The sequence below is a fragment of the Papio anubis genome, chromosome 2, assembly GCF_008728515.1.
Source record: "Papio anubis isolate 15944 chromosome 2, Panubis1.0, whole genome shotgun sequence".
Lineage (NCBI taxonomy): Eukaryota > Metazoa > Chordata > Mammalia > Primates > Cercopithecidae > Papio > Papio anubis.
Window position 1 is genome coordinate 121,245,026 of NC_044977.1, and position 20,873 is coordinate 121,265,898.

General features: G+C 39.1%; 2 protein-coding genes and 1 non-coding gene across 4 annotated transcripts; 1 reads left to right on the forward strand and 2 right to left on the reverse strand.

The window, feature by feature from the left end:
* Positions 1-560: 560 nt before the first annotated feature.
* MYNN (myoneurin) lies at positions 561-16,668 on the reverse strand. Of its 2 annotated transcripts, XM_003894855.5 has the most exons (8): positions 15,496-16,668; positions 14,394-14,690; positions 9,336-10,129; positions 8,128-8,287; positions 6,252-6,430; positions 5,348-5,431; positions 4,210-4,296; positions 561-2,542 (listed from the first exon to the last, which is right to left on the reverse strand). In XM_003894855.5, exons 1-8 carry the CDS (start codon positions 15,618-15,620, stop codon positions 2,280-2,282), a joined length of 1,989 nt encoding a protein of 662 aa, XP_003894904.1. In that variant the 5' UTR covers positions 15,621-16,668; the 3' UTR covers positions 561-2,279. The 2 variants fall into 2 exon arrangements, with proteins under 2 accessions (XP_003894904.1, XP_009199652.1); XM_009201388.4 differs by lacking the exon at positions 5,348-5,431.
* Positions 16,618-16,690, reverse strand: TRNAV-AAC. The gene has a single exon. It is a non-coding gene; the product is annotated as a tRNA-Val (tRNA).
* ACTRT3 (actin related protein T3) lies at positions 16,662-20,199 on the forward strand. The gene is made up of 2 exons (XM_003894857.5): positions 16,662-18,159; positions 19,085-20,199. The coding sequence occupies exons 1-2, from the start codon at positions 17,771-17,773 to the stop codon at positions 20,001-20,003; spliced, it is 1,308 nt and encodes a 435-aa protein (XP_003894906.2). The 5' UTR covers positions 16,662-17,770; the 3' UTR covers positions 20,004-20,199.
* The last annotated feature ends 674 nt before the right edge of the window (positions 20,200-20,873 follow it).

The following is a 20,873-nucleotide window of genomic DNA, read 5'->3' on the forward strand; positions in this document are numbered from 1 at the left end:
TAACAAATATAAAGTTGGACTTAAAATGGTAGTTATGAGTGTCAGAATGATAACAGATACAACTAAATATATGCATATTATGATAAATAATAGCATAGCATTAAGAGAAGAATGCCAAAGAAGAGATACTGTCTTCAAGTTTTCTCTGAACATCATTCTGGAAGAGCAGAAAATGATGACAATTCAAGCCATGTCAATTTAAATAAAATTACTTTAGCTAAGAAGCAGAAAATGTGATCAAGAAAAGCTCAATCTTAGCCACTTCAATCATATCAAATAATACTAAAAATAATAAATTTGAAGGCTAATCTATGCAAAAGAAAAATGCTAATTATACCAGAGGAAATTTGGCAACTATTGCCCTTATAGAATTATGACATCACTGTAGCAGTTTTTTGTTCATTAGATGCTTGGATTAATGAAGATATAAATAAATTAAACATAACCTCCCCATTTTAGCAAACTTCCTAAAGAGGCTGAGTCTTTTAATTTTCTTTAATTTCTTCACATTCCAATACAGTCCTATCACATTTAACCCAGAAGAGATTAGGTGAACATTCTAATGCTTTATGAATTTTATTTAAACCCACTATTTTAACTTAATACACATGCATAAATTTCTTAGATAAAATAATCAAATATTAAGTTTGTATCGTACAAAGGTGGTATTTCAAACTCTATTCAAATAAGTCAGTCCCATGTCCCACCAGTGGCAATTTATTATGAAAACAATGTGTGTGCTGTGAAATGGTGAAGATCTCTACAGATTACAAGCATTAAGTATTTTTATTATGTCTTCTAATTGGTTCCTGTGACTTGGGTCCCAAGTAGAGAAAATTAATGAATTAAAGAAATCAACACCAATAAAAACCATATTAACTGTACTACAGGTGTAGTTTAAAAGCAGAAAACAAAAGTCACAGCATGGCAGAAATAATAAATGATGTCATCTCACACTGAAAAATAGCCTTGTGGGGGAGAAAAAAGAATAAGAAAGAATGTCACCATGCTGTTTGATCGGCATTATAAAAATTGACTTCACAGAACTGATAATTTCATATCCAAAGATCAGGCAGTGAAATAAATTAATATGTGGGAAAAGTGGCATGGGGATGAGTGGTGCAAATATCAGGATAATAACGAATTTTCTACATTCGATTGGAAGGAGAAGTACCATTGTGAAACTACAACCACAACCAAAAGTTGTCGTTTAATTTATAAAATTAACAAACCCCAAACTTATAGAAAACTCAAATATAAAATATTTAAAATTGGCTTTCTGCTAACTCAAAATGTTTACTTATAATTGAGGTTAATTTCTTAACTCTTTATGCAATATAATGTACCAAATTTAGAAGCCGAGTGATTTCTAGTATGCATTAAGTTTATATCTAGAAAATTCTTTCTGGAATTTAATATTTATTTTAAAAGTGCATAACAGGCATAATAAGAGGCTTACCAAAATATTTCAAAACTCATGTACATTTTCCTCATCTCCAATATTTTAGAAACTGAATAAAACATAAACTGAATCAAATTCTGAAACTGTCTTTGACAAGATAAAAACACCAAATATCTACTTAAAATTCATTTTGAAAATAGAATCTCAGATAACTCACACCAAAAGTACTGACCATTGGTTTTCTCCAGAATACTGAGTTCTAAATGAACAAAAATTTATACGCACTTTTCTAGATTTTGAGAAACATTTGTTGTTTCATTAGAAAAGTTATTTCTAACAGAATATATTAATAGAGAAATAGCACAATTCTTATTCAGCACCTAAATTTTCACAAGCGGAAATAATGAAATTTTACTTTTTCTCCATAGTTTATGTATTGATCCGTGGGGCTGACAAATAGTAACACACTCTTGGGCTGATACTATCATGGATTTTGCTTAAATTCTGAGGGCAGGAAAATTTTAAAGTCCCACAGGTCAAAACTGAATCACATTAACTGGCTGATTTAGTAAATGAAGGGCAATTCTAAAATGCAAAATAAAAATGGAATTAAGGCAGCTTTAAAAGAAAATAAAACTCATCCACCCAAAATAGTGCTACATAATTCATTCCTTAAAAAGCTGTGTGGAGTATAGACATAAAAGCCAAAAATAAAAACAAACATTGCAGTTGTGATGCAGCATCAGGTGCTTTTACTTCAGTGAATGAAAAATAATGGTCACAACTCAAATGAATGGGAATTTAGTATGAATATATGCACCTTACCAGAGATGTTTGCTACCAATGACATCTTAGCAATTCCATATTCCTCACAAAGTCAGTATAATTGTTGTAAAAAAATTAATTGTGGTTCTGAATACCCATTCACAGTTGACCTCAACAATGTATCTGATGTAGGAGACTGAGTATCCGTGACAGGCAGAAGCATGTGATGGTCCTCAGTCCCAAGTGGAAGAGCTAATGGTAAAGTCATATCAGAAGGCTTCACATCCATAGTTTCTGATAAAGGACTTTTTTGTATGGAATCTTGTTCACTCAAAGTATGATCCTCTACACTGGAGTCTAGAGTTTTATCTGCACCTACAATGGAAGGAAAAAAAATCTACATTATCTTTAAAAATAAGATAGACTAATGTACTTACCATTCCCAGAAATTACATTGCAACCTCAATACTTTTACTCAAGTGGTTTCTCTTTTGTAGATATGCCCTCCTCACTATCTATGTAAATTTAATCTGGGCCTCAAGGTTAAGTTCAAGCACTAACTCCATTAAAAAAAAATGGACTTGATTAAGAATGAAACAGGGTGAGCTGTTTTATCTGCTTAATCATACATTTGTCAATTTTCATATACTGTCTTGTGGCATCTCTCTCTCTTATTACCATTTAACATTCTACTCAGGTATGCCTTGAATCCTCAACCAGACTGTAAATTCTTTGAGAATAAAATGTCAAGTCATACTTCTTTAACTCCCTCAAAGTATTAAATAGTGATAAGAAATACTCTATTCATTCACTGAATGTTTTTAATAAGTTGTTCATATTATTCTGTGAGTTCAGAATAGTATGTATGACACTTTCATATATTTTCAGAGGTGAGAAATTCTGCTTTACTCAAGGGAACAATTAGCACACTGACTAAAGATGTACTTTTGCCTTCAAATTTTCCAATGGCTTTAACATGCTTCCGTTACTCTGAAGTGTTGACGTGATTTCGGTTTCACCATCCTTGTTAGGTAGACAAAACTGCTTTTGTAAAATTGTAATTATCTGTATTCTTCCCAAACTACTCTTCACTTCAACTAGTCAAGGTTTCCTTCTTGTCCCATTGACTCTTTACAATGTTCTCTGCCTGGAAGGAATTCTCTCGTCCCATCTCCATCTTTGAACTCTTCTCCATCCTTCAAATTCCCTAAAATTAAGTTTTTTTCTAGTACTTACCTCAGAAAAACAGTATCTTCTTTAGTACTTTTGTGTCGATTATGCCCTAAATTTTCCCTTGTAATTATTTATTTAGGTTTCTGTTCTCGCACACCAGGTTGTAAGTGCTTTGAGTACCAGAACTATGCCTTGTTTAACTTCATATTCCCTGAACGTACATTTTGCAGAAATCTAACAAGTGGTTAAATTAATGACTTACTGTAGTTTTCAAATGTTTCTAACTTAATACTTATGATGTTTAAGTATCTACACACCAGAAGTGCCTAGTGTCATTTCTAATAATGACAGAATAAAATAGTAAGCACAGGGAAGCTTTTTCAAGAATTCATTTTAACCAACAGACCCAAGACTTGTTGTCTCGCTTTCCATTTTTATATATTATAGCAATGTAGGGTTACCTGTTTCCCTATTTCCTCTTAAACATTTCTGGACTAGTGTTCATGATAACACCCCCCCCCTTTTTTTTTTCATAATAACCGTAGTAAACCCTGAGTTATCCAGACTCCAGTATGGGATACAGTGACACATAGTTTGCTTATATGTTCCTTCATGCTTGGGACTGTTATTAAGTCAGGTTTTAAAAGGAGGAAATGTTTCAAGTTTTTTTATAAGAGGCTCAATATGAAAAGAAATCCAAAATGAATGTTACTGTAAAAAAGCTACTTTCCTCATATGTATATACCTAGTTTTTGAAATAGACATTTAACTTAAACTGCTTAAATGTACATCTCATCTCAACATTTTAAGGAATAGAACTCATATAAGCACCAAATTAAAAAAAACAAAACAAAAAAACAAGCATTTACCAGAATGGACTTTTGTTTTGTGCTTCTTTAAATTTTTAATATCTGTGTAAGAGTTTCCACATAATTCACAGATAAATGGTCTCTCTCCTGAAAAACAAATTAAAAAGTTTAAATTTCAATATTTTAAAAACTGCTAGCTAAGACAAAAACATCAATGTTTATGAACACAAGGCAAAAATTATTATAGTGTTTAAATTTGGTTTCAAATTATCACTTTAATCACCTGGTTATAGTATAGTGAAATGAAAGATTCTATACAACCTAGTCACTCCTTTATACAAAAAATCTGTATCTCAAGAAAAATTGAGCATTTTCATGAACAGAAATGTACTTGCAAACTAAACCTACTCTTGTATTTCTATGAAACATTTCGTGAGTGTCAATTATATTCCAGACACTGGCTAAGAGATAAAGCTGGGGGAAAATAAGTGTAATAATCATAATTTCTGCTCTCAGGTACCTGACAAATTAGAAAATCCTTAAAAATATTGCCAACATGCTACAATATTACACTTCTTTGGAAATAAGAACTGTTCACTGCTTTATGGTGTAAACTAAAGCGTGTGCGAATATAAAGTCACCAAAAAGTTACTAAATCTCTATTAAGTACTCACATTATTCTAGGTAGGAATTATGAGGAGGAATTTTTAAAAAAAGAATCTTAAAACAGTATTCTTTCAAAGTGGCATTTTCCTTTCTTTTAAAATTTTTTACATTCAATATTTTCTTTATACAATTTACAAACTACTTTTTACGATAAACATGTCAAAATTAAAATTTGTTCCTAAAACTTGCATACTAAACACTGTTTAGTAAGAAAATCTGATGTTATCTTGGTATTACCTATTCCTTTTCATTTCTTGGTATATCTGTGCAATTTAATCCAAATCATTTAAAAACTATTGATTATCTGGCATATTTCTTGGAAAACCAACACAATTCTTTAACAAATTTAATTTATACTCCAAACAACTAAAAAAAAAAAAAAAGCAAATAAGTTGATATTTATACATTAAGATATTGCTATAGGTATAGTATGACTAAATACCATATAGTCCATAATGGCTTAAAAGTCAAGGTTTACATAAAAAGAAATTAAGAGAGAACAAAAAATAATACGTTCTCCCTAAACACAGACCTGTATGGGACCGAAAGTGTTTGTTGAGCTCTCCTGAGGAAATAAAACTTTTCCCACAAATACCACATATGTATGGTTTTTCACCTAGATGGAAAATAAAAGATAGCGAAGTGGTGTACTATACCAATATAATATTTATCAATTACAAATAATCTAAAGCTTTTCTGAAATATTATTTAAATTAAAACCTCTCTATATTGTACTTTAGAGGTATTTTCAGTGATCCAAGTAAATGAATATTAGTAATTATTATATACTGTTCATAAGTTTTCATATATTAAAACTTTATTCCTAAAAATGTCCCTTCTAGTAGAGATGATTTGGGCATGGAATTTGATTTTTATATGATTAAGAACATGTCAATTCATAAACCCACATATTCTTGCTATCTACTATATTAATAAAGGAGAATAAAAGCATGTAGGGAAGTCTTTTAAAAATGTACCCTAAAAAAGCAGTTTGTTTCCAAACTGCTCTTTTGTGTCTGAATTACTTAATTTGAAAATCTCAGAATATCTGCGTAGGAAAGGTCCTAAGAAGTTAAAAAAATCCATGTTCAACCCAAACCCACTCCCCAACCCTAACTATAGAAGATGACCCTTCAGGAAGCTGAAAAGGTATTTTTAAAGTCACAAAACGCATCTCAATGCAAGTTTATATAATATCAAAATTATCTCACTGATTTTAATGTGTAAGTTATATAATTTATTTCACCCACCTTGTATTATTCTAGAAAATAAGTCAGCTTTTATATTTAACCAGTATGTGAAAATCATAAACAGCTCATAGAAGTACAAACAGATATCTAACTACAAAGTTTCCAATCTACTTCGCTAAAGGCCCAAGTCCCCTTTTTCTTTTATTTATAACTTTATTTTAAGCAGTCTCTCCCTGTCAAACTCACCTGTATGTTTTCGAGAATGAGTGATAAGAGAACTAGAGACAGCAAATGCCTTCCCACAGGTATCACATACATAAGGCTTTTCTCCAGTATGCCTACGGACATGATAGGTCAGTGTGCTGGCTTGAGCAAATCTCTGTCCACACCTATCACAGACATATGGCTTCTCTCCACTATGCTTCCTATTAGTAAATAAATATAAAGTTAAGTAAGTAAAACAATTTGGAGATCAGTCTATATAGCAAGAATTCATGAAATTTTTTACACATTTTATTTCATGTCATCTTAACAGGCCAAGACTATGTATTTAAAATCAGTAGTTGTTTCAGTGTAAACACTGCCAAAAACAAATATTTATTATCAAAACATTAGTTCTGAGATCAATTCAAAAAGTTTTTCCATGATCTTCATATGGTTGTCAGTGGGCCCCTAATACTGCAGGCAATTATTTCCACGAGTCTAGTCACTCTTTGACTTGTGAAAACTCTCTCCTCAAACCATCAGCATCTCCTCACCCATTGTTATTCTCAGGTGACACCCCCTGCTTCCTATTTCACTGAGAAAAATTCATATAACATGAGGGTGACAGTTCATCTGAATCCATCAATTCCAATATGTATACTTGAGATCCTACTTAATGATATCACTTCTGCAATTTCCCCAATCCCACATCATCCATGTTTCTCACTCCATTGGATTATGGTATACAAATATACTGATATCTCCCATATTAAAAAACAAAAACAAAAACAAACAAAAAACCAAACACCCTTGACCTTACTTGCTCCTCCTTTCTCTGATCCCCTTTACCAAAACCTTGAGACTCCAAGTATTCTACTTCCATTTCTTCTCTACTAGCCTCTACTAATGATGCTTTTGTCAAGAGCACTGCTGACTTCCCACTTCGCTAAATCCAGTCTTCATCTTCCTATCAGAATTTTACAACTGACCACTCCCAACCGGAATAACTTCCTTCACTTAGGATTCCAGGGCAGCCCACTTTCCTGGTTTTCCTCCTCTACTGGCTGCTCCTTCCTAGTTAAGTCTGCTGTTTCTCACCCATCTCTCAGAACCATAAAGTTAGAGTGCCTCAGGACCATCTTTTGATTTCTTCTATCCACATTCACCTTCTTGGTGACCTTAGCCAGGGTTATAGCTTTAAATACTGTCATATGCTAATGACTGCCAAACTGGTATCTTCACCTTAAACCAGACCCCTGAACTGCAGACTTAGATAACCAATTATCTATTGTACATCTCTGTTCAGAAGTGTAAGTCATCTCAAATTTAACATGCTCATAACTGTAATCGTAAATTCCTGCACTTCCACTTAAACTGTTCTACCCACAAACCTTCTCTATCTCAGTTAATGGCAACTCCATCTTTATAGGGGTTCAGGCCCAAAACCTCAGAATCATCTTTGACTCTCTTCCAGACTTCACATACAATCAATCTGTCTGCAAATTCTGTTATTTCTAACTTTAAAATATATCCAGAATCTACTACTACTTATTTCTTTCACTGCTGCCACCCTGGCCTGAACCACCATCACCCTTGCTTGGCTTTTATCTATAGATTCCTGTTTACCCTGATTCCACTCTTATAATCCTATACCAGCCAGAATGATCCTCTTAAGTTGCATTCTGGACCATTCTGATCTTATTTCTGGATCAGTCTGACCTTATTTCCTAGTAGTCCCCCGACCCCGCTTATTTCCTATCAACTACTATGGCTTCCTTGTGGTTCCTTGAATGTGTTAATACCGTTTGGTGGAGCCACAATTAAAATTCTACTGTCCTGAATTCTAATATAATAGTCTATTCATAAGACTATGGTGATTAAGAGACTAAAAGATCAAACAACTCATTTGGTTTTTTACCTTGCATGAATCTTGAGATTGCTAGAAGTTGCAAACTGTAAGTTGCATACATCACATTTATAGGGTTTTTCTTCACCATGATGCATGCGACTATGGAAGACTAGCTGACATTTCTGAGCAAATCCTTTATCACACAATTCACATTTGTATGGCTTCTCACCTAAAGGACAATAAAATTTATATTTAGAAGAAAATAGTGTTTTGGTTGCATAAGTCATATAAGATTTCATCAACAGTACTAGCTTTGTTATTAAGAAAATGTTAACTGGTGGAATTGAAAACAAATACAATATTTTCCAGACCATTGAAAACACCAGTAGAATTAGAAGAAATTAGTGTTTCTGAATTCAAAATGAGAGAAGTACATACAGCATTTAAAAGAGTACGAATCTAGGGCCAGGCTCGGTGGCTCACGCCTGTAATCCCAGCACTTTGGGAGGCTGAGGCAGGCAGATCATGAGGTCAGGAGATCGAGACCATCCTGGCTAACATGGTGAAACCCAGTCTCTACTAAAAATATCAAAAAATTAGCTGAGCGTGGTGGCAGGCACCTGTAGTCCCAGCTACTCTGGAGGCTGAGGCAGGAGAATGGTGTGAACTCAGGAGGCGGAGCTTGCAGTGAGCCGAGATCTCACCACTGCGCTCCAGCCTGGGCAACAGAGTGAGACTGTCTCAAAAAAATAAATAAATAAATAAAATAAATAAATAAATTAAAAAGTACGAATCTAAATGTACCAATGGGTGTTCATACTTTACAACCAGAGGACATGCAAAATAAAGGCAACTGTAGAAGCTGAGGGAACACTGTATGTGTAATTCCAATGAACATGTTCAGAAGTCAACAAAGTCTAGAAAGTATGTAATAAGTGCTGGCAATATCTGAAAATTGGCCTGAATTGTAATTACACTTTCTCTTTATCAGTTTTAATGTCTTTGTCTCTGTTAAATACTTGGTAAGCTAAATCAACATGCTTATTTGGAGGGAAAATGGTATAAGGAGTTGATGCAATAGGGCTTAAACAGCCATTAAATACTTGGCTACAATTACAAACAAATTTTCAACAGTTTAACACTGTTAAATACTTTGATGAATAGAAAAATATACCAACTTCTGATCACAAGTAGTGTGTGCTAAGTACTCTCTATAAAAATACACTATTTTAGTCACAGTATAAAAATAATTATATCTCCCCATACACCCGTCTCACCTGTATGAGTTCTTACATGCGTTTTCAGCTGGTTACATTGGGTAAATGCCTTTCCACATAAGTGGCAGACGTAAGGTTTAACTCCTTTGTGTATTCTCATGTGCCTTCTCAAACTGCTGGCTTCTGAAAATACTTTCCCACATGTGTTACACATTGGCTTGGCCTTGGAATACCTCTGATCCAGCTCTTCCCCAGAGTTCTCTGCCTCATAAGGACTCTTGACACTGGCTATATTAGACATAGAGTGTTCTTTCAGAGCACAGTTTGGCTGTGATTTTCCACGTTTCCGTTTCACTGTAACAGTCTGCACAATATCTTGTGCTGGAAAAGTATTTTCCACAACTGATGTCAACTCGAGTTCTGAATTATCATTTATTTGTGCAACTTGTTCTACTACAGGTGTGGACAGTTTATTTGCATCTAGGAATAATTCAACAGATGCATTCTCTAAGATGTCACTGGGATATTGCACTGTTTTATTCTGCCCTGTTTTCGGGGAGTTGAAAGGCTTCTTCTTCTTTTTTGTTTGAGATGACTTTTTTGCTAACGCCCCTTGTTTAGGATTTGCCTGAACTGAATCTGTAGATACTTCTGATTTCTCTCGATTATTATAATCTCGCAGAGTAAGAAGACAAGTCTGTTGATTCAATTCAACGTTTCCAGTAATACTACATATCTCTGTAGAAGAAGGATTAGCAATAAAAGCAAAATCTTCCATCTTTATTTTGCATTTAGTGACCACCTCTTCCACTTTGAGATAGTCAGCAGCCTGATGAATTTCTTTAACATTCCAACTGTAAGGAAACAAGGCTACATGACAATATTCTGATCAAAGAAAAACTTTCTGAAACAGAGCTGCATATATACTTCAATGTATTTTAAAGACCTAATGAAGCAGAATGCTGAAAAAGACATCACTAAGAGAAAAATATATTTATAAATGCATTCAGAATAATGTTTAGGTGAAAATCTCCAATTTTACAGAACTTCAAGAGATGAAAGATAATGGCTATTCACAGCTGTCAGTGAACCACTGCAGAAAAATTAAATGTTAAATTTTCTGGCTTTAAAAAACAAAAACAAAAAACCCTAGAACACAAAAATAGCTGATGGCAACTCACTACCTCTTCCATTCATCCTGAGACCTCTTCAGATAGCAACCAACTTTTCTGGATTGGCAAGAGGCAAAAAGAGGCAAAGTCTAATGACACTTGTTTCCTACTATTTTCTCCTGCTCCCCTGTGAGGGACTTTAATTATGTTTGCCAAACTTTGCTGTGCGTGCGAATAACCCAGGAATCTTGTTAAATATAGATTCAAATTCAGTAAGTCTGTGATGGGGCCTGAGATTCTGCATTTCTTTTTTCTGTTTTGAGATGGGGCATTCCTCTGTTACCCAAGCGGGAGTGCACTGGTATAATGATAACTTACTGCAGCCTTGAACTCCTCGGCTCAAGTGATTCTCCTGCTTCAGCTTCCCAAGTAAGTGGGACCACAAGCATGTGCTACCACGCCTGCCTATTTTTTTTTTTTTTTGTAGAGGCAGGGTCTCGCTATGCTGCCCAGGCTGGTCTCGAACTCCTGGCCTCAAGTGATCCTCCCACCTTGGGCTCCCAAAATGCTAGGATTAATTTGGGCTCCCAAAGTGTGAGCCACCAGCCCTGCCTGCATTTCTTAATACACTCCCTGGTGATGCCAATGTTGCTAAGAGGAACCCACTTAGAGGAACAAGGTTTTAGAATGTTAAACTCTCTCTAGCAACCCTCTCAACCTTTTTTGGTGATACTCAACCCAAATTAGCTGGAGTGTTTGTGATACGAGAATTACAAAGAAAGACTTAAGCAACCGTGTTCAATATTGTAGTCAAATGTTTACTAAGCATCTACCATGTGTGGTACTAAGATATTAATAAATAAATAGTCTCTGCCCTTCAGAAGTTCACAATGTGGTGAAAGGTTGTTTGATTAATCTAGCACTGACTCTGGCATTACTAGCTGACTTAATTAGGGTAAGTCAGCATCTTTGGGGGGTTCAACTTTCTTAGCTGTAAAATTAGAGCTGAGTTGGTATTAACACTAAAAATATGACTGTTATAAGTATCTGAGGATGGAAACACACACACACCCCTTACTCTCAAATAATCTTCCTACTTGATTTTTCCCCTAAATACGGTTTATCTTTTGGAAGATGATCTCTTTCTCTCTTTGTTGTAAGTATAAGCCAGAAAAGGGTTTTAATCATAGCTGACAATGTAAATATAGTGCTGGTGACACTATTTTTTTTAAAGGACTAAAATTTGAAATAAAAAATAACTAGTGTCATGAACCTCTAAGATCTCTAAAAGTATCCTACAGTATCTACAAATCTCTACCCATGTTCTCATCATCTTCTAATTAAACTTGCTTTGCCTCAAGTGCCACCTGTATGTTTCCCCTTATTTAATTTAGCGTCACAACAGCTTTTTAAAAATTGTCTTTTGGGCTGGGCCACTAAAAAAGATCTTTTGGTCTCCAATTGTGTTTACTGCTCCATAAAATGAACTGCCAAACAGATAACAAGGTCAGGTAGCCTTTAAGACCAATATAAGTTAGCAGGAAGTCATATATTAATTGTTCAAGGCCGGGTGCAGTCACTTACACCTGTAATCCCAGCACTTTGGCAAGCCAAGGTGGGCGAATCACCTGAGGTCAGGGGTTGGAGACCAGCCTGGCCAACATGGTAAAACCCCATCTCTACAAAAACACAAAAATTAGCCGGGCATGATGGTGGGTGCCTGTAATTCCAGCTACTTGGGAGGCTGAGGCAGGAGAATCCCTTGAACCTGGGAGGTGGAGGTTGCAGTGAACCAAGATCGTGCCATTGCACTCCAGCCTGGGCGACAGAGACCCTGTCTCAAAAAAAAAAAAAAGTTCAACATTGAAATGGTAATTCATACAAACTATTTCATAGACGGCTATAATCTCAGTCACAGTTAAGAGCACCAATCAACATTTACTTCTAACAGATTTGCTTTTGTTTATAAGTATTAGATAACATCTTGTGAACAGTCATTGAAGGTCATTTAATTACATATTGCCAGGTATATGCCAAAATGCTTTATAAGATTATCCTCAGGACATGCCTATGAAATCTATTATAATCCTCATTTTACATACAAGTGAAAAATCAGAAGTCCAAAGAAATAAAGTAACTTGTCCAAGAGCACAGAATGTTAGAATGAAGATTTGACCAAGGTAATGTGGCCCCTGAGCCAACTAATTCTATTATTCTACCTGTTTTCTTAATCACTAAGTTGTAAGCCTTTCTATTTTGGTATAAATCCTCTCTTGCATTTCTAGCTGAACTCGAGGAATTAGCTCCCCAGTCCCCAGGAAAGATACGTACCAAAAGAGACTGAACAAAACACCTGGCTGTTCTTCACATTGGTTCTTTGCATGGAGTCTCAAAGAAAAGTGCTCTATTGTGTATTCAAATGAAGATTTTTTTTTTTTGCATAGTTAATTGAGAAAGGGAAACTATTAAATTGAAGGCCAGTCAAAATTCACACGCTCTTTTCCCTTAATCAACTTATCAAGAACTCACTTGAAGATTTCATTATGCCAAAATTTAAAAATAATTCCAAAATAGCATGAAAGTTTACTTTTCTCGCCCTCCCCTCCCCACAGTGGATACTTCTTGCACAAGAATGTTTCCTTGTCAAAAGGATTAATGAGCACCCTGATTCTAGATTTTTAAATAAGTATCTTTCCATGATAAGCTGCAATATAAAAGGGAGGGAAAGATTTTGCTTACTGTATACATGCACATCTCTACCGAGATCTGGAAAAGAATGAATTAATATATATCAAAAGGTTAACAGGGGTTATCAGTAGGTAGCAGAATTTCAGGTGTTTCATTTTTCTTTTTTCTAATTTTTCTCCAAGAAACGTGGAATTAAAGGGGGAGGAGAGGGTAAAGAAGAAAAATAAAGAAATTAATGTTCACAGGGAAGTGAATAAGGATCAAGTAAAACCTTATTTAGCCTCAAGGTAGTTCTTACCATCTCATTTTGACAGATGGGGAAACTGAGGCCCAGAGAGATTGCATCATGCTCAAGGAGACATAGCAACTGACAGGAAAGATCTAATTCCAAAGCCTATAATCTTCCTATGTCAGAAGATTATGAACAGTCTACTCATGTTCCCACTTTCATAGGAGAGGCAGAAATAAGACAGGAGTAATTTAATCAGTTTCTCTTTGCTTTTATTCCCTCCACCTTTTCCCCTACAATCAGTAAATGTATTGATATTAATCTAATTATATGGTTCATTATATAGGGGAGACACACAGTGCCTGCAATATCAGATTCCTCAGAACCCACTTTTTGTTAATGCAGTGACAATAGTAAGCATCTTAGAGAAGCATTCTAGCATCTTTGACCTTACTTCAGTATTAGTACTGGTAGGTTAATAGAGATAACAGGAGTCAGAATGAGGGAGAGAGACCAGAGGAATACAAGGACCAAAAAGCAATGGGAAACTGGAAGTCACTTAGAATTTTTTGTGTTTGCAGCCTGGCCAACATGGTAAAACCCTGTCTCTACCAAAAAAAAAAAAAAAATACAAAAATTAGCCAGGTGTGGTGGTGCACGCCTGTAGTCCCAGCTACTAGGGAGGCTGAGGTGGGAGAATCGCTTGAACCTGGGAGGCAGAGGTTGCAGTGAGCAGAGATTGCGCCACTGCACTCCAGCTTGGGTGACAGTGAGTCCGTCTCAAAAATAAAATAAAATAAATTCATTGTGTTTAATGTTCAAGTTTACGTAAGTGAAATCACAGGCTCTGTTTCAGTAGATGAACGTGTCAGAAATCTTACTGTTTATTATCTGTGGTTTCTGTGCTTATGAAATATTGCCTGCTCATCCTAAATCAGTGATACTGATTTCTTTATAAAAACAAACATTGTATGCACAAAATAGTTGAAGAATTTGAGTTCAGAGAATGAAGGGAAAAAACACAAAGCTACTTTTGCTGTGAAGACTACTGACTAGTTTTTATAACTGGAAATAAAATGTGTACTTTACCTGTCAAGATTTAAAGTTCCTGTGTATATAAACTCCAACAGTTTCTGAAATCCATCAGCCTTCACCTGACTCTGATCAAGAAAGACATTATTCTCAGAAGTGCTTCTGTAGATCGCACCAAAATACTCACTAAAGGAGGCCAGCACATTCCTATGAGCTTTAAACTGGAATTCCCCAATCACTATGGTGCAGTCACAAAGAAAACCTGCTTCCCGCTGTTTGTTCAGTCTCTCTAAAAGGTGCTCACAGTGGTGCGAATACTGCATTTTGATATCAGAATGGAATTCTACCCTTGATCTAAAAGACAAAAAGAAATAGTAAATCAGTAACCGTAAGTTTCATCAACGTTCAGTGAGGGAAGGGACAGAGGCCATAACTTTAACAATTTTAGCCCCCCTTGAAAATCCTTATCAAACATATATGGTTAAGAATGAAGGGATGGGTGCCTTTCTATCTTTGGTTCCCTTGACCAACTAACACAATCCTTTGGACATATCACTAAGTGACGGTGAATGGCAACCCTTCTACCACCTGAAAAAAGCACCGCAAAACTTGACGCCTTCACATCAGTTGAACCCTCAGATTTTCAAGCTCAGTGGACATACTTATGTTACAAAAAAATTTTTTAAGCCACTAAGACATGATCTCTTGGGACTGATAGGGGCAGAACAGTACGAGTTTTTAAAAACTGCTCTCAAGTCACCAAAACCTGTTAGTTTCCCCAGTGCAGTTTCTCCAAAACGCGAGGTGGCTGCCCATAGAGCCGGGAATGCGCCGGGCCACGGCTTGCTGTCAAAGGTTCTATCACTCGCGCCGAGGAGGCCACACCTTCTCCCTTCCCACTCACTCTACGCCAGGCGGCATCCGAGAGTGACAACCAAAGCCAGTCCCTCCTCGGCTTCTGCCGCCCTGCCCTCTGCCCAGCTCCCACTCCCGCGAAATGCCACAGCAGAGGTTGTGGCCCAGGCCACCCCGGGGCTGCCTAACCCAAGCCTTCCACCTGCGCCCGGACCCGTGCGGGAACTCCAAGGAGCCTGCCCTCCGATGGCCGAGGTTCTGGAGAGACCGGGAATGGCGGGCCGGGGGTGAAGTAGGAACTCACCGATAGCAACCCAAGTGGGGGAACACAGTTTCTTCACTCTGTCTCCGCCATCTTGGGAGGACGTCACCGCGCCACGCTCCGCCCCTCCCTTCCTTCCACGGTGGCGTCATGTCCGGCTCTGTCATCCCGTGGCCGTGCGGGAGGCTCTGGGGCGGTGGGGATCCAGCGCCGGCCAGGGCGGGACAGGATGGCCCACAGAGCCCCACTCCCCAGCATGCCAGGGGTCCCTCGAAGCAGCAGGCGTCATAGATACGAGAGCTGAGGACTCGCTAGCTCGCAGCGCTCCGCCTGTCTTCCTCATCGCGAGCATTCTGGTGTCGGCAGTCAGCGTCTGGCGCTCTGCCGGGGCTCTGCGCCGAGGCCCGGCAGCACTGCGCCGCGGGCCTCTCTCCTGAAGCCAGCTGCGCACTGGATATGGGGGCTTGTAGTTGCTTGTCTTCTCCCATCATCCTCCCCTTTCTCGGGGCCCCCACCGGTGGAAACTGCTGCATGTATACTCGGATCTCTGCCATGGGGGATTTTTTAGCTGAGACTCGGCACCCCTTTCCCGCTTACGAACCTGAAAACTCTTGGCACCCCCTGGTTTTTTTGTGCCCCAGCCAACTGTGGCTCAGCTTCCAAGATGCCCTTACCTGGTGACAGAAGTCTGGGATGCACGAAAGCGGAGCAGCTGGGCACAGTGGGCATGCGCAACATTAGAGGAAGGTGGGCTTTATACCGGAAAAGGTTTTCCTGCGTCTGGAGTAGAAGATTTTTAATACGATTATTTACATACACTTCAGACGAAAAACCAAGTGACATAATACAAAAACGCTCAGGAGGCGACAGGACTAACCACTTTTACACTTTGATCTTTCCTTCTAGGCTGTACAGTATTCTTTATGTATTAGCTGGTGAGTCAAATTCATTTTTTAAAACCCGGGGCACGTGTTCCACGTGGCAAGGCTTCCATAAAAACATTTGGTGAACGAATAAAGTAACATAAAAACTTACAGTTCAAACTCTCAAATTGCTATCAAGATCATGTCTTTTGAAAGACCGATATATATTAATCTCATGCTAACCTCAAAAAAAAAAAAAGTGATCTCACGCTTTCTTTCAAGCAAAGAAAGTCTTTCGGGCTGTTTCCGCCCGGTTTCGAACCGGGGACCTTTCGCGTGTTAGGCGAACGTGATAACCACTACACTACGGAAACCGCGCCGAACGGCTTGTGGAGTCCTTGATATATATATATGTCAATTCGCAATTCCAAGTGAAAAATGATCTATGCCCAATTGATGGAGCGAAACCGTTTCAAAAGCTTGAATCTGCATGCACTTTCTTCCAAAGCGCCTGGGTACCGCGGTAGAAACCAGGCACTCTCGAGTTGCCCTTCCTTTGGGTGCACTTTTTTTTTTTTTTTGTCTCCTGGGAAAGAAGGTTTTATTATACATCCTTTCCGCAGGTTGAGCTGCTCAGACTCCGGGGCGAAGCAGGCAACTTTCGTTATTCAGCCGCGAAAAAGCCATCCTTTCAGCTGCTGGTGGAAGGACGTGTAAAATTACTTTTGAATTTCCTCCTTTTGCTTATAAAGACCAAGCAGAAGTTCTAAATTGACTGCTTGTTTTAAAATTCTCTACAGGGTATGCAGAATCAGACACCAAGATGCGTTTATTGACATGCAATGTACTTTTAAATTTTTCCAAACTTGAATTTCCTATGACCTGAGAAACTTCACTTTTCTTCCAAAAAGGCGGGCACGTCCTTCGGTCTAAAAATCAAGAGTAGGGAATGAGGCTTGCAGATTACACCAGAAGGATATAATTCGAATTAATATAATTCGAGGAACTACTATTTTGTTTTAATTGCGTATATTTTGCTTGGAAATCACAGGAAGAAACACAACAAAGCATTGCCCTGTGTACAGAAAAAATAACAAACGTACTTAAAACTCATTTAAATTCTAGCATTTTTCTCCTTATTTTAGAAGTTTAACGTTTCAGAAGCAGACACTGCCTCCCTTCCTGCGACAACTTTCCCCTTTTAAGTCTCATTTTCCCCCAGTTTCAAGGGCGAATTCTAGAACTCCCCGGAACCGCCACCAGTTAAGCAGAATTCAGTGGCTTTGGAAAATAAAACTGCTTTTATAGCTCTTCTGGGTATTTGAGAAATGCACTTGTTAAGTGTTAGAGTTGAATCTTTTGATGGGAAAGTCGGGTTTTCCTGATACTAGGATTCCGGGATTCCAGGGGTTGGGGTGGCCCAGTTCCTGCGAGAAGCAATAGCGGGCGGTGACATGAGGAGCACAGTGCGTCCAGCGAGTCCTTGCGCCTGGGGGCCTCCCGAACCCCCGCCTGCGCCCCAGGACTCGGGCCTCACTGGGCCGTGCCGGGGCCTCTGTGACGCGGCGTTTCAGGCAGTTGGCCCCGGCAGAGCCCGCAGCCAGAGCGGCCCAGAGACAGGAGGCGGCGGCGGCAGCGGCGGCATGAACCACTGCCAGCTTCCGGTGGTGATCGACAACGGCTCGGGAGTGATCAAGGCGGGCCTGGCTGGGAGCAGGGAGCCCCAGTTTATCTACCCGAACATCATCGGCCGCGCCAAGGGCCAGAGCCGCGCGGCGCCGGGCGGGTTAGAACTCTGCGTGGGTGACCAAGCTCAGGACTGGAGGAGCTCGCTGTCCATCAGGTACCTCCTTCTCCCAGCAAGACTGGTGGGGCTGGGGAGGTTGTAGGGGGGGGGGGGGGGGGGGGGGGGTGGGGGGGGGGCAGGGAAGAACCCCAAAGGAGGTGCGCAATGGGGACAGAAAGGATAAGGAAGCAGGGAGCAGGAAAACCCCAGCCAGCTGGAGTTACTACAAACGCGCGGGCCACAAATCTCCATGGGTACCACACATCTAAAAAATTGAACATTTTTCTCTCTGTGGCTATCAAATGCATTCAAACGTATAAAGTTATCGAGCGAATTCATTCAAGAATATTAACTCGGCCGGGCGCGGTGGCTCAAGCCTGTAATCCCAGCACTTTGGGAGGCCGAGATGGGCGGATCACGAGGTCGGGAGATCGAGACCATCCTGGCTAACCAGGTGAAACCCCGTCTCTACTAAAAAAATACAAAAAACTAGCCGGGTGAGGTGGTGGGTGCCTGTAGTCCCAGCTACTCGGGAGGCTGAGGCAGGAGAACGGCGTGAACCTGGGAGGCGGAGCTTACAGTGAGCTGAGATGGCGCCACTGCACTCCAGCCTGGGTGACAGAGTGAGACTCCGTCTCCAAAACAAACAAACAAACAAACAAAAAAGAATATTAACTCATGGTTCCTTTTGTCACTTGGGTTATTCTCTTCAATTGACATTTAAACTATACTATAATGTGGACATTTCCCAATTTTTTAAAAGTCACAAACTTCCAAAGGAGAGAGAAAATAGAAAGCAACAAAAATTGCAGAGGTAAGTAGCTGTGCTAATTTTTGCTGACACTTACCTTCTGTGAGAGGCTGTGGCAGTTATTGCCCATAAAGGGATATTGGTAATAAACACGGGGAATTAACTGAGGGTCGAAGACAATAGAACTAGAAAAATGAAAAGCTGTCATTGATCTTAGTGCTCTCCCTACAGTTACCCAGTGGAGCGTGGTCTCATTACTTCATGGGATGACATGGAGATCATGTGGAAGCATATCTATGACTATAACCTAAAGCTGAAGCCGTGTGATGGCCCAGTCTTGATTACTGAGCCAGCCCTGAACCCACTGGCCAACCGGCAACAGATCGTGGAAGTGTTTTTTGAGCATCTGGGTGTTCCTGCCTTCTATATGTCCATCCAGGCTGTGCTGGCTCTCTTTGCTGCTGGCTTCACTACTGGTCTTGTGCTGGATTCAGGTGCTGGGGTTACCCAGAGTGTGCCCATCTTTGAGGGTTACTGTCTGCCTCATGGTGTGCAGCAATTGGATCTGGCGGGCCTTGACCTCACCAACTACCTCATGGTGCTAATGAAGAACCATGGTATCATGTTGCTTAGTGCTTCAGACAGAAAGATTGTTGAAGACATCAAGGAGACCTTTTGTTATGTGGCAATGAACTACGAAGAGGAAATGGCCAAGAAACCTGATTGTCTAGAGAAAGTTTACCAACTACCTGATGGGCAGGTCGTCCGGCTCCACGACCAGCTCTTTTCTTGTCCAGAGGCCCTCTTCTCTCCATGTTGTATGAACCTTGAGGCCCCTGGCATTGATAAGATATGCCTTAGCAGCATAATGAAATGTGATACAGGCTTGAGGAATTCCTTCTTTTCCAATATTATCCTTGCCGGGGGATCAACCTCTTTCCCTGGTTTAGACAAGCGGCTAGTTAAGGATATAGCAAAGATGGCTCCTGCCAACACCGCTGTGCAAGTTATAGCTCCCCCAGAAAGGAAAATATCAGTGTGGATGGGAGGTTCTATTCTTGCATCTTTGTCTGCCTTCCAGGACATGTGGATCACTGCTGCAGAATTTAAAGAAGTTGGACCCAACATAGTACACCAAAGATGCTTCTGAAATACAGATAAAATGGTTAGAAGAAAATGTTTTGAGTATATGTGACAGAAACTTTGGATATTATGTGTTTCTGGGAGAAGAGAAAATACTTCAACGATTGGGATGCCAATATTTCTGTCGTATTTCTATAATGGGCTTGGGGATAATAATGATGAAGCTCAAGAACAGATGTCTATTGAGTAGAACCAAGTTAAAATAATGTTTCCCATAGTGTTTTTTCTATAAGTTGATGTTGGTGAGCTTATATTTCCCTTGGAAGAGAGCATTTGTAGTACAATATGCTATGTGCCAAATGAGTGATAAGATTTAAGCTTATTGAAGTTTAGGGAAAGAAGGTTGCTGTGGTGAGGAAAGAGACTCCATAGCACAGGTACACCATCATGGAAGGGGTGGCATTGGGATGGAGGGCAGATATCCAGGCAAGCATACTAAAAGGAACAAGTTGCTAAAGATGAGAATGAACAAAGCATATTCAGGGCATGTTTAATAGACTGATTTTATTTGTTTTTAAAATTTTTATTTATGGATGTATTTATTCATTTAGTTTTAGAGGCAGAATCTTGCCCTGTCTCCCAGCCTGGAGTGCAGTAGTGCAATCATGGCTCACTGCAGCCTCCGACTCCTGGGTTCTGCCCTCAGTCTCCCAAGTACCTGAATCCACAGGTGTGCACCACCACGCCTAGCTTAGACTGATTTTGTTCAAGTGAAGAGCTCATATAGAGAAGAGCAAGCGCTATGACTAGCAAGGTTAAGTGAAGGCCAGGGACTGAAAGGCTTTAAGTGCTAAATATCCAATATGCAAAGGAGAGAAATTAAAGATTTAAAAGCAGGAGCCATAAGGAAACTATGTTATGATGAATGTGGTGATAG

Coding starts and splice junctions, on each gene's coding strand:
- MYNN (XM_003894855.5), bottom strand. CDS start 15,620: ATGACAGAGCCGGACATGACGCCACCGTGGAAGGAAGGGAGGGGCGGA. Junction 10,130..14,393: donor GGAACTTTAAATCTTGACAG/GTAAAGTACACA, acceptor GTTTCCTTACAG/TTGGAATGTTAAAGAAATTC. Junction 8,288..9,335: donor GCATGTAAGAACTCATACAG/GTGAGACGGGTG, acceptor ATTGTCCTTTAG/GTGAGAAGCCATACAAATGT.
- ACTRT3 (XM_003894857.5), top strand. CDS start 17,771: ATGAGGAGCACAGTGCGTCCAGCGAGTCCTTGCGCCTGGGGGCCTCCC. Junction 18,160..19,084: donor AGGAGCTCGCTGTCCATCAG/GTACCTCCTTCT, acceptor CTCTCCCTACAG/TTACCCAGTGGAGCGTGGTC.